Source organism: Mercenaria mercenaria, chromosome 7, assembly GCF_021730395.1.
Source record: "Mercenaria mercenaria strain notata chromosome 7, MADL_Memer_1, whole genome shotgun sequence".
Classification (NCBI taxonomy): domain Eukaryota; kingdom Metazoa; phylum Mollusca; class Bivalvia; order Venerida; family Veneridae; genus Mercenaria; species Mercenaria mercenaria.
Genome location: NC_069367.1, coordinates 67,170,306 through 67,183,068, shown reverse-complemented (window position 1 = coordinate 67,183,068; position 12,763 = coordinate 67,170,306). Strand labels below are relative to the sequence as shown.

Here is a 12,763-nt window from a genome sequence, read left to right as displayed (position 1 = left end):
AATAGTTTGTAAAAGGATCAACAATATTGCACAATATTTTAAGTGAATAAACAAAAAAATGGCAAAAAGAAAACATAAAAAATGTATGTAATGCAACTTATTATGTGATTTAAAACAATGCTATCTGTCTTTCCTCTCCTTATTTGTAGAGCAGAACATATTTTTTATTTACAATTTCGTCAAAAATGTTGATCCGATTTATTGATAAGGGAGGTAACTCTGTAAGTCAAGTTTTCTATTTCTATTCTTAGCATGACCTACTTACCTATCTCATTTTCTATAAATAGAACACACCACAGAGCTGATATACCATATACTGCAACGCGTGAATCGCCTGGACAAGCGAGCATTCGTGTATTTTACAATAATCTTGCAGTAAACTTCGAAGAGAATATTAAAAAAAATTACAGTTTGCCTGCATAAAAATTCCTTGGAAAAAAACGTATTTACAAAGTAAATAAAGGAATCAATAAGCGTAGATATGTTAAAATGAACGAAGGAAGTGCCGCTGTTAACTTATTTTTAATCTTGTGTCTTATTTTCTTTGTTGATAGGTACAATGATGTAATTTCAGAATGGGCACACTTTAGCAAATTCCTATTTCTATTTGTTTTTTGTTTTTTTGTTTTTTTGCTGATGTGTCATATAGATCTACTCATTGTTTATGGATATACACTGTCAACTAAGGTGTGCAATAGGCTAAAGAGCATTTGGCTGAATTTGTTAGTGACAAGTTAATACTTCTTTAAATGTGGTTAGATCAAAATATCAAAAGCCATGGGACCATAACTTACCAAAGCATCAGTGACTTTAAAATAGAATTCCTTGTTGAATTTATATGTTCATTGATCTTATATGACTAGTCAGTTGCTCTGGTTTTATTATATCTTGTTACTTGCTTCTTTTTTTCTTTTTCTTTTTTAATTTAATAGATAGTTTTTGTATTTGTCCATTGAAATATTTTCTACACTTTGGCGGCGGGTTATTATGCTTGCTAAATTTCTTGTAATATTAGATTTGAATCTAGACACTGACATACCCCTAGTAACCTTACAGTTCAACGAGGACTTCAAGTTTATCGTTTGTCCGAAAAAAATAAATTCTATGATATTCAAAAGTATATAAGAAAGATTCATGCTTTGTGAATAGGGGCAATATAGAGATTATTTATGTTATATCATTCTTTTCTTGGACAAAATTTTTGGTTGTTTTTGGCAACGGAAACAGTAAATTGCTGTGTATAATCTGCATCCTGAAATCTATAATGTAGGTGACTAAGGTCCATAAAACTTCATCAGTAAATAGAAAACACTCATTACATTACATGATAGTAAAAATAATGGTTTCTGTGAACCACAACTTTGAAATAATTTCAACATTTCCTCATTTCCCAACAAACTGCATTTCTGTGAAACTTCATACACACGCTCCTGCGTATAAGAACTTTTCACAGGAAGTGTCCTTAGTTAGAGAAATAATTACTTTAATTTTGTATGTAAAGGGACCACCTACTCGCAATGTTAATGTCATTGCAGGTAGAGGATTTGTATTGCATGGTAAAACTTTTCTATCATGTTTATTCTTCATGTTTTAAACAGTTTATAACATATATTGTTTTATGTGCTAATGTTGATAACTTGTAGCCAGTTAGACTAATAAAGTAATGATTAGATGATTTCTCATATTGCAAAAAATGTGCTTCAGACACAACACTTGGCGGCGTCTTTGATGCTTGCATCAATGAATTTCCTTGTCAGTATATAGAATGTGCCTTCAAATGGAGTTCATACCACTATATAGATGTGCCATCATGTTTCACTTGAATGTAGTACATTATCAGTATATAGAATGTGCCTTCAAATGGAGTCAATACCACTATATAGATGTGCCATTGTGTTCCGCTTGAATGTAGTACATTATCAGTATATAGAATGTGCCTTCAAATGGAGTCCATACCAGCATATAGATGTGCCATCGTGTTCCGCTTGAATGTAGTACATTATCAGTATATAGAATGTGCCTTCAAATGGAGTCCATACCAGCATATAGATGTGCCATCGTGTTCCGCTTGAATGTAGTACATTATCAGTATATAGAATGTGCCTTCAAATGGAGTCCATACCAGCATATAGATGTGCCATCGTGTTCCGCTTGAATGTAGTACATTATCAGTATATAGAATGTGCCTTCAAATGGAGTCCATACCAGCATATAGATGTGCCATCGTGTTCCGCTTGAATGTAGTACATTATCAGTATTTAGAATGTGCCTTCAAATGGAGTCCATACCAGCATATAGATGTGCCATCGTGTTCCGCTTGAATGTAGTACATTATCAGTATATAGAATGTGCCTTCAAATGGAGTCCATACCAGCATATAGATGTGCCATCGTGTTCCGCTTGAATGTAGTACATTATCAGTATATAGAATGTGCCTTCAAATGGAGTCCATACCACTATATAGATGTGCCATCGTGTTTCGCTCGAATGTAGTACATTATCAGTATATAGAATGTGCCTTCAAATGGAGTCCATACCACTATATAGATGTGCCATCGTGTTCCGCTCGAATGTAGTACATTATCAGTATATAGAATGTGCCTTCAAATGGAGTCCATACCACTTTATAGATGTGCCATCGTGTTCAGCTCGAATGTAGTACATTATCAGTATATAGAATGTGCCTTCAAATGGAGTCCATACCACTATATAGATGTGCCATCGTGTTCCGCTCGAATGTAGTATATTATCAGTATATAGAATGTGCCTTCAAATGGAGTCCATACCACTATATAGATGTGCCATTGTGTTCCGCTCGAATGTAGTACATTATCAGTATATAGAATGTGCCTTCAAATGGAGTCCATACCACTATATAGATGTGCCATCGTGTTCCGCTCGAATGTAGTACATTATCAGTATATAGAATGTGCCTTCAAATGGAGTCCATACCACTATATAGATGTGCCATGTTCCGCTGAGTGATTCTAAATGCCAATGGTCATCGTAGATATCAGTCGTAGTATACATTATCAGTATATAGAATGTGCCTTCAAATGGAGTCCATACCAGCATATAGATGTGCCATCATGTTCCGCTCGAATGTAGTACATTATCAGTATATAGAATGTGCCTTCAAATGGAGTCCATACCAGCATATAGATGTGCCATCATGTTCCGCTTGAATGTAGTACATTATCAGTATATAGAATGTGCCTTCAAATGGAGTCCATACCACAATAGATGTGCCATCATGTTCCGCTGAATGCATATCATTACAGTATATAGATGTGCTTCAATGAGTCCATACATAATAGATTCATCAGTCGTATGTTAATGAGTCATACCATATAAGATGTGTCATGATGCTATGCAACAGTTATATGCCATCCTCTCTAAAGGCCCTTTTCATGCAAGATACTGTAAAGTCATTAATAGCAGTCCTGTTCTAAAGGACTAATTTTCATGATTTTCGTGTGTTGGTCTATCTACAAAATTAGAAATTTATGCCCCAGCAAATAAGACTTTTTTGACAAAACCACAAATACAATGCCAAGGAAATTGAATGATTTTACAGTGTAAGCTTTATTGATACATCTTTATATGCATCAAAAGTAATTTGCAACCAGATATGTTGAAGTATGTGTTTTCTTAAATTGAAATTGAAACATCAGTGCAGTACAGTAAGTTTAAAAGGCACTGACCTCCAGACCATATAGAGAAAAATTTTAGGTAACTTATACATTCTTGCATATTTAATAAGGAGCACTGGCTGATAGACGCACCCCGACATAGGACATGCAATCTGTTGTTTTTTTGCACTGACACTCATATAAGACGCAGTCATTTTTTGATATCAAGGATGTCAAAAATTTGTTCAAAAAGAATGCCATAAAACTTTGTACACAAAAATAGTTGTCCGTGAACTATGTCAGTACACTAGAAAGATGTAATTATTGTATATTTATATCACATTCTAGATGTTAGTTATGACTGGATTTATGAAGTATTAAAAAGCATGGCCATCAGGGGTGGTCTTGCTTTTCCTATATGGCTATTTAAATTATTTTTAGCTCATCTGATTTTTTGAAAAAAAATGATGAGTTATTGTCATCACTTGAGTGGTTGTCGGCGTCTGCGTCTGCGTCGGCGTTGCCTGGTTAAGTTTTATGTTTAGGTCAGCTTTTCTCCTAAACTATCAAAGCTATTGCTTTGAAACTTGGAATACTTGTTCACCATCATAAGCTGACCCTGTGTAGTAAGAAACATAACTCCATCTTGCTTTTTGCAATAATTATGGCCCCTTTTGTACTTAGAAAATATCAGATTTCTTGGTTAAGTTTTATGTTTAGGTCAACTTTTCTCCTAAACTATCAAAGCTATTGCTTTGAAACTTGGAATACTTGTTCACCATCATAAGCAGACCCTGTACATCAAGAAACATAACTCCATCTTGCTTTTTGCAAGATTTATTGCCCCTTTTGGACTTAGAAAATCAGTTTTCTTGGTTAAGTTTTATGTTTAGGTCAGCTTTTATCCTTAACTATCAAAGCTATTGCTTTAAAACTTGCAACACTTGTTCACCATCATAAGTTGACCCTGTACAGCAAGAAACATAACTCCATCCTGCTTTTTGCAAGATTTATGGCCCCTTTTGGACTTAGAAAATATCAGATTTCTTGGTTAAGTTTTATGTTTAGGTCAACTTTTTCTCTTAAACTATCAAAGCTATTGCTTAGAAACTTGCAACACTTGTTTACCATCATAAGCTGACCCTGTACAGCAAGCAACATAACTCCATCCTGCTTTTTGCAATAATTATTGCCCCTTTTGGACTTAGAAAATCATTTTCTTGGTTGAGTAGTACGTTTAAGTCAACTTTTCTCATAAACTATCAAAGCTATTGCTTTAAAACTTGCAACAGTTTTTCACCATCATGAGTGGACACTGAACATCAAGAAACATAACTCTATCCTGCTTTTTGCAAGATGATGGCCCTTTTTAGACTTAGAAAATCATGGGTAGGACAATATTTCTATTACACAAAAAAAATCAGATGAGCGTCAGCTCCCGCACGGGGGTGTTCTTGTTTTAAATTGCCGCTGAAACCACTTTCCTGATTTTGAAATAATTTCATAGCATCACAGAAAATAATAGCGGAGATATTTAGCATTATCTAGTTGATTGTAGTGTACTTGAGCTAATGTCATAGTGACCTGTCACAAAGAGCAATGGTACTTGGATGAACAACTTAGGGCCATCATGGCCTTCTTGCTTTTTATGAAGATATTTGAATATACAGTATAGATCGAGTCATGTGCCTTTAATAGAAGTATTGGAAACGGGTTTTGAAGACCAGTCTGTTATTTGCAAGGCATAACTTGAAAGAAAATCAAGCAAAAGTCTTTTAACATAAGCAGAATTTATTTAAGGTGTGGTATCAGAATACTGATTAATACTCATTAATATTCATGGGGGACTAATTATGTTTCCCCCACCTCTGGGGGAGACATATTGTTTTTGCCCTGTCCGTCTGTCCGTCCGTACGTATGTCACACTTCATTTCCGATCAATAACTGGAGAACCATTTGATCTAGAACCTTCAAACTTCATAGGGTTGTAGGGCTGCTGGAGTAGACGACCCCTGTTGTTTTTGGGGTCCCTCCATCAAAGGTCAAGGTCACAGGGGCCTGAACATTGAAAACCATTTCCGATCAATAACTAGAGAACCATTTGACCCAGAATGTTGAAACTTCATAGGATGATTGATCATGTAGAGTAGACAACCCCTATAGTTTTTGGGGTCACTCCGTTAAAGGTCAAGGTCACAGGGGCCTGAACATTGAAAACCATTTCCGATCAATAACTTGAGTACCACTTGACCCAGAATGTTAAAACTTCATAGGATGATTGTACATGCAAAGTAGATGACCCCTATTGATTTTGGGGTCACTCTGTTAAAGGTCAAGGTCACAGGGGCCTGAACATTGAAAACCATTTCTTGTCAGTAACTTGAGAACCGCTTGACCCAGAATGTTGAAACTTAAAAGGATGATTGGTCATGCAGAGTAAATGACCCCAATTAATTTTGGGGTCACTCTATTAAAAGTCAAGGTCACAGGGGCCTGAACATGGAAAACCGTTTCCGGTCAGTTACTTGAGAACCACTCCACCCAGAATGTTGAAACTTCATACGATGATTGGTCATGCAGAGTAAATGACCCCTATTGTTTTTGGGGCCACTCTGTTAAAGGTCAAGGTCACAGGGGCCTGAACATTGATAACCATTTCTGATCAATAACTTGAGAACCTCTTGATCCAGAATGTTGAAACTTAATAGGATGATTGAACATGCAGAGTAGATGACCCCTATCGATTTTGGGGTCACTCTGTTAAAGGTCAAGGTCACAGGGGCCTGAACATGGAAAACCGTTTCCGGTCAGTAACTTGAGAACCACTCGACCCAGAATGTTGAAACTTCATAGGATGATTGAACATGCAGAGAAGATGACCCGTATTGATTTTTGGGTCAGTCTAATAAAGGTCAAGGTCACAGGGGCCTGATCATTTGCGGAAAATAACTTGAGAACCACTTGACCTAGAATGTTGAATCTTAATAGGATGATTGGACATGCAGAGTAGATGACCCCTATTTATTTTGGGGTCACTTGATCAAAGGTCAAGGTCACAGGAGCCTGAACAATGACTTGAGAACCACTAGGCCAAGAGTGTTGAAACTTAGCAGGATGACTGGACATGCCCAGTAGATAATCCCTATTGCAGCCAACCATCAGTGTCTCTTTGACTTTTACTCCTGACGCCTATTGACTCCTTGCCTATATGACTTTGCATTGGGGGAGACATGCGCTTTTTTACAAAAGCATCTTCTAGTTATCATAGACTTGTGGTTGTGGTTGCACCAAAATTAAACATTGACAAATAAGCATATTTATTATTTAGAAGGATTTATAATTCTTAAAAATTGGAAATTTATGAATTTATGTCCCCAAAGAAATGGTTGGTTTTGCCTAAACCATGAAGTTTTATGCCCATTAAATTAAATCAGTTTTCAGTACCAGATAAAAAAATTAATGTAAAATTAATGATTCTGAATAAAGTTGAACAACTTTGCATGAACTACACATTTTTTATTTCCCAAGGGTGGTATTTTCAGGCAGCTTTAAATGTATTTTCTCTATATAAAGTAATTTTGGATACAGCAACCATTCAGCTGTTTATATTGCTGGCAGCAGCTTGTGTCACTGTTAAAGCAACTGTTTCATGCATTATTCTCTTAAGTATGATGTGTGGTTGAGATTTCATTTTTGAGTTCCGCTCGTTAACATTTTTAAAAGATATTTTGCTGTACAGATAAATCCTGTAACAGTTTTCAAGAGACATCAGGTGTAAAAAAAATATGTTTGTTTCCGGTAATATGCTAAAAAAAATTAGAGTAGGAAGGTCGGTAATTTTTCTCTTTTTTTTATCAAGTGGGACTTTTCGGAAATTATTTTTGTGTCACAAGGCGGTTATGCCTTTACAGCATCAGTAAGTTGATTACTAATGATTACTTACATCACTGACCATGTTAAAAAGTTGGGGGAAAAATGCTCCAAGGCCATAAAAATATTAAGGGTCGGGCCATATTTAGGGTAGGTCGGGATACTGGAAACAAACAATTTTTTTTAGGCCTCATCTAAAACATTGCCAGGTTAACAGAAATGCATTGCTACTGAGTGAATTAATGTGTCTTGTCAGAATATACAAGTCATGTACTACATATACATGTACCTAAATACTTTAATGTCTCCAAACCCTGCCTCTTAATAATGCCACTGGTTCCTATTTGCTTTTCTTTATTGGTATACTTCCCGAGACCAGAACATACTCAAGTAACATACACCTGTTTTCTGACAGTTTTTATTTGAACCTGAACCAACCCAATGATATTTTTAAAAAATCACTCTATCTGTGTGTGAATAGCTTTAATATTTATATTTTAGCACAACATGTGTATTGTTTTTCGACATGATATATGTGTCTTATTTGAGTTTCTACAATGCTCAAAGATGCAACTGCAATAGATTACCAATATGCGGCACTTAAAACTTGTATTAGAATGGAATTAAAGTAACTGGATTACTTTGTATACAATCATGAAGGAAGTGTTAATTGATTATGCTGAGTAAGTATTGTATATTGATTCGGATGCAGTGAGGTGTTAAAGGAATATACAGGTGGAAAACTGGATGGAAATTTAAAATCCTTTTAGCGATTGTAGAAACAATGTTTCTTGCATCTTGTTGACATGCATTGTTGAAAACACTGAATTTTCCGACATTGATGATGTTATGATTTTGTCGACCTGACCTATGATGCCAAGGAAGGACAGCACCAGAAAATTGTTAAAATTTTCTTTTTTAGTATTTCTCATTTACCAGCGTAACCTCACCATTATAAGAATATTTATTGCCTGTGATTAAAATGTAGCCGTCACATTTTCATGAGCATAGAATATTATTAATTTCTTGTTGAATCCTATTTCAGATACCCGTTTTCTCTAATAGTTGTCAAAGGTTTGAATATTGTTGAACAAAGTAGAAAGTTTTATTGAATCTATTGTTTTTTATTATCTCCCTTTATGACTCTTAAGTTCATGTACAGTAATAAAAGTAGCACTTTTCTTACCATGTAATTATGTATAACCTCTATTTGTACAGCTGTTTCATCTCAGTTTAACAAAAAATTCAATGCCTTATAAAACTTTAAAGACTGATGGCCATTTTCAAGGTTAGATGAATTGTTACACATTTTTGCAACTTCACATACAGTGGTACAAAAACTATCATAGCAATATTTAATTGTATTAAACAGCCTCTTTTTGTTTCCTTTAATTGAAGAATAAAAAAGTTAAAATAAATAATTGGACTATATATACTTTGAAAAATGCTTTAATATCCCTTGCACTGTTATTCATTGCTAGAGGGGACTGTGAAATGATTTCATTTTGTTGGCATGAAATTTCATGATTTGAGCCAAAATGTCTGTTATCTATGAATAGCCATTAGCCTGCTAAATTTTTAAAATGGACTGGTCTGTTATTCAATTTGACAATACCATTTATTATTCAAAGGGATGTTCACTGAAAATTTACTGATGGATGTTCAGGCTGATCTTGATCTGCACTTGTCGCAAAGGCAAAATCACTTGCCGCCAACAGGCTAAAGGTTAAATTTGTGAATTCTATAGTTTAAAGATGAATTAAATAGGAATTTTATGTTCACTAGGTATGAGTTTTTAAGGTTGATGCAACAATTAAATCCTCAGAAAATATTAATTTCACCGTATGCCTTCTACCTGTACACCACAATATCAAAATTTTTAAAACAGAAAGCATATTCTATAAAGTAAGAACTATCTTACATCAACAACATTTATACTTAAGTTTATATTTCACATTTAGAATAATAGAAAGAAGATTGGTCTCCAAACTAAATGTTATAAACCATGGATCCATTGTATGTGAAAATAACTTAAGAAAATGATACATATAATTATTTATACATTTGTAACATATATACAAGAAAATGTGAGACTTTTGAAAATTACTGAAGAAAAGAGCTTGGTAGATAAAAGAGTTTTTTAAATATACAAGAAAAAAAGATGTTTTGAAATTATTGAGGAGCAGGATTTATTTTTTAGCTTCCAGCATCAGATAAAAACAACTTAAATAAAATGCATCTGAAGAATTTTATGGCTCACCTGAATAAACAGTACATTTGACACTGTGAAGTTATTGTTTCAGTATTTCTCAGTTTCATTGAATTTTTTTTTCTTTCAGGTAGGTACAGAAAACGATACATGTGCGATCCACATGACTGTCCGATGATCTACAGATATATGCGGCGACGAAAGGGACACATTTTATTAATTGTTACCTCACTCGTGGTGTTATATGTATGGACAGATACGTTTGACACGTACACAGATTACGGAAGAGATGAGAATGAACTAAACTGTAAATTTCCATGTATCGGACAGTTTTGTATGTACTGTCGTACACCTGCACCAACAACTATCAAAGTGATCAATATCGCAGAACACTTAAATCTTAAACAAGCTCTCAGGGGATATAGATCTGAATCAAACTCAACCAAGAATGTTTCATCTTCGGAACAAGTTTGTAAAAGACCTAGTTTTGATTTGAAACATGATAGTGTTAAATATGCCTTTTTTAAAATGGCCCCATTGAATTGCTCAAAAGAAGAGTTATTCTATTTAGAAGACAATGTATTTAAATTTAACAAAACACAGCTTGGCAACAGAGAATTAGAGAAATGTATGTATTATGGAGTTGAAAGAGTGTCTGATGATTTTGCATCATATACGGAAGCTTTGACAAAGGAAAGTGAACCGTTTGATTTGGTTCTCATGCACGACTTTGTAAGAATCAAATGTTTCTTGAAGAAAGACAAAGAAGCTGAAGAAAAAGATATTAAATTTGACAGCGAAAATGAAGAACAACATAATCAAAATAATGATATTCCTGACAATCTTGAAGAGGAAATGAGAAATAAGATAAAAGTGAATTATTCAAATATTGATACTAATTTTGGATTAAAAAACAATACCGTCAAAATTAAAGATGAAGGTGAAGTGAATGTGCAGGGGGTATATAGAGCCCGGGCATTAATGGACTATGGCCATTATGATGAACTGGAGAGTTTTGATGCTGACAACAATACATACCTTGGCAATAACTATGACAATTATTTTAGGCATTATTGGGGGGACGATACTTTTCAGTTTGATGAGCCAGCTGATTTTGAACAACTTTTTGTGCAAGTAAATGCCAAGCCAGAAGTTTTTGAACGAATTGCAAACAAAATATCAAGTAGACTGACGCAGAGGAAAATGAATGTATTGATGTTTGGTTTAGATTCTATGTCACATTTGTCGTACCAAAGGAAGTTACCAAACACGTATAAGTACCTGATGGAGCTCGGAGCCGTTGTAATGGATGGTTATAACATTGTTGGTGATGCCACAACTGCAGCTCTTATCCCAATGTTAACAGGTAATTTTTATTTTGTCTGGTGTGTCTGGCATTATTGTCATCATTCAGCAGAGACACTATCTCATTTAAAAGGCAGTCACTGAAGCTTTAGATTGATAGGAGTTACAAGATTTCAGCAAGCTTCACCTTTTGAACAAAATTTTATTGTTTTAAAACATCTTTTTTTTGCTGTCTTGTTTTGATGTTTTTACAACAGGAGAAGTCTGATTAATACACCCTTTACTAAAAGTCTTCTCAGTGTTCTCTTGTTGCCAGTATTTGAAATAATATACAATTCAGCTGAGTGTTAAAGCTGTTGTGTGTAATCAAAATGGAAGTAGTATTCAGTATGGTAAAACCATATGTGATATTTCTTGATAAATATCTCATATTGATTTGTGTGTATATTGCCCTGACCTGTATTAATTGGAAAGAGGCAATCATGACATTTAAGTTAAAGAAACAGCAGCATTGGTGTTGTCCTGTAATCAGAACTCTAGTGTAGTTGAACTAATCCGACACATACAGTTTGTTTTATATTTTGACGGTGGCTGCAAATGTCAGAAATTAAAAAGCAGCCACTCAGCGACAGTAAGCTTGTCTAAACTCTATAGTGTATTTTGATAAACATAACAGCAGTGTCATTGTGTACTGAGCATCGTTGGCTTTCAGTGTGCACTGAGCATAATCTCTATTTAACAAACTTCAAATTGTCATAACTTTTTTATTTTTCAAAATATTTTAAAAAACTAAAAAGTTCTGTGTTTGTCTGATCTGTGGCTTGAATGTGCATTAATACATTGTCACACTATGATACAACATAATTTAACAAGAGCACCGCCTTGCGGGTGCTGACGCTCATCTGATTTTTTTTTGTATAATAGAAATATTGTCCTACCCATGATTTTCTAAGTCTAAAAAGGGCCATCATTCTTGCAAAAAGCAGGATAGAGTTATGTTTCTTGATGTACAGTGTCCACTTATGATTGTGAAAAACTGTTGCAAGTTTTAAAGCAATAGCTTTGATAGTTTATGAGAAAAGTTGCCTTAAACATAATACTCAACCAAGAAAATGATTTTCTAAGTCCATAAAGGGGCAATAATTATTGCAAAAAGCAGGATGGAGTTATGTTGCTTGCTGTACAGGGTCAGCTTATGATGGTGAACAAGTGTTGCAAGTTTCAAAGCAATAGCTTTGATAGTTTAAGAGAAAAAGTTGACCTAAACATAAAACTTAACCAAGAAATCTGATATTTTCTAAGTCCAAAAGGGGCCATAAATCTTGCAAAAAGCAGGATGGAGTTATGTTTCTTGCTGTACAGGGTCAGCTTATCATGGTGAACAAGTGTTGCAAGTTTCAAAGCAATAGCTTTGATAGTTTAGGATAAAAGCTGACCTAAACATAAAACTTAACCAAGAAAACTGATTTTCTAAGTCCAAAAGGGGCAATAATTCTTGCAAAAAGCAAGATGGAGTTATGTTTCTTGATGTACAGGGTCTGCTTATGATGGTGAACAAGTATTCCAAGTTTCAAAGCAATAGCTTTGATAGTTTAGGAGAAAAGTTGACCTAAACATAAAACTTAACCAAGAAATCTGATATTTTCTAAGTACAAAAGGGGCCATAAATCTTGCAAAAAGCAAGATGGAGTTATGTTTCTTGCTATACAGGGTCAGCTTATGATGGTGAACAAGTCTTCCAAGTTTC

At 34.5% G+C, this 12,763-nt stretch overlaps 1 protein-coding gene across 1 annotated transcript in view; it reads left to right on the top strand.

Moving 5' to 3' along the window:
• Positions 1-12,763, top strand: part of LOC123554018 (uncharacterized) — a 53,431-nt gene that overhangs the window by 9,460 nt on the left and 31,208 nt on the right. Inside the window, exon 2 of the mRNA XM_045343835.2 lies at positions 9,842-11,077. Within this exon, the coding sequence (XP_045199770.2) occupies positions 9,862-11,077 (1,216 nt within the window). The 5' untranslated portion in view covers positions 9,842-9,861. The remainder of the gene's footprint in view (positions 1-9,841; positions 11,078-12,763) is intronic.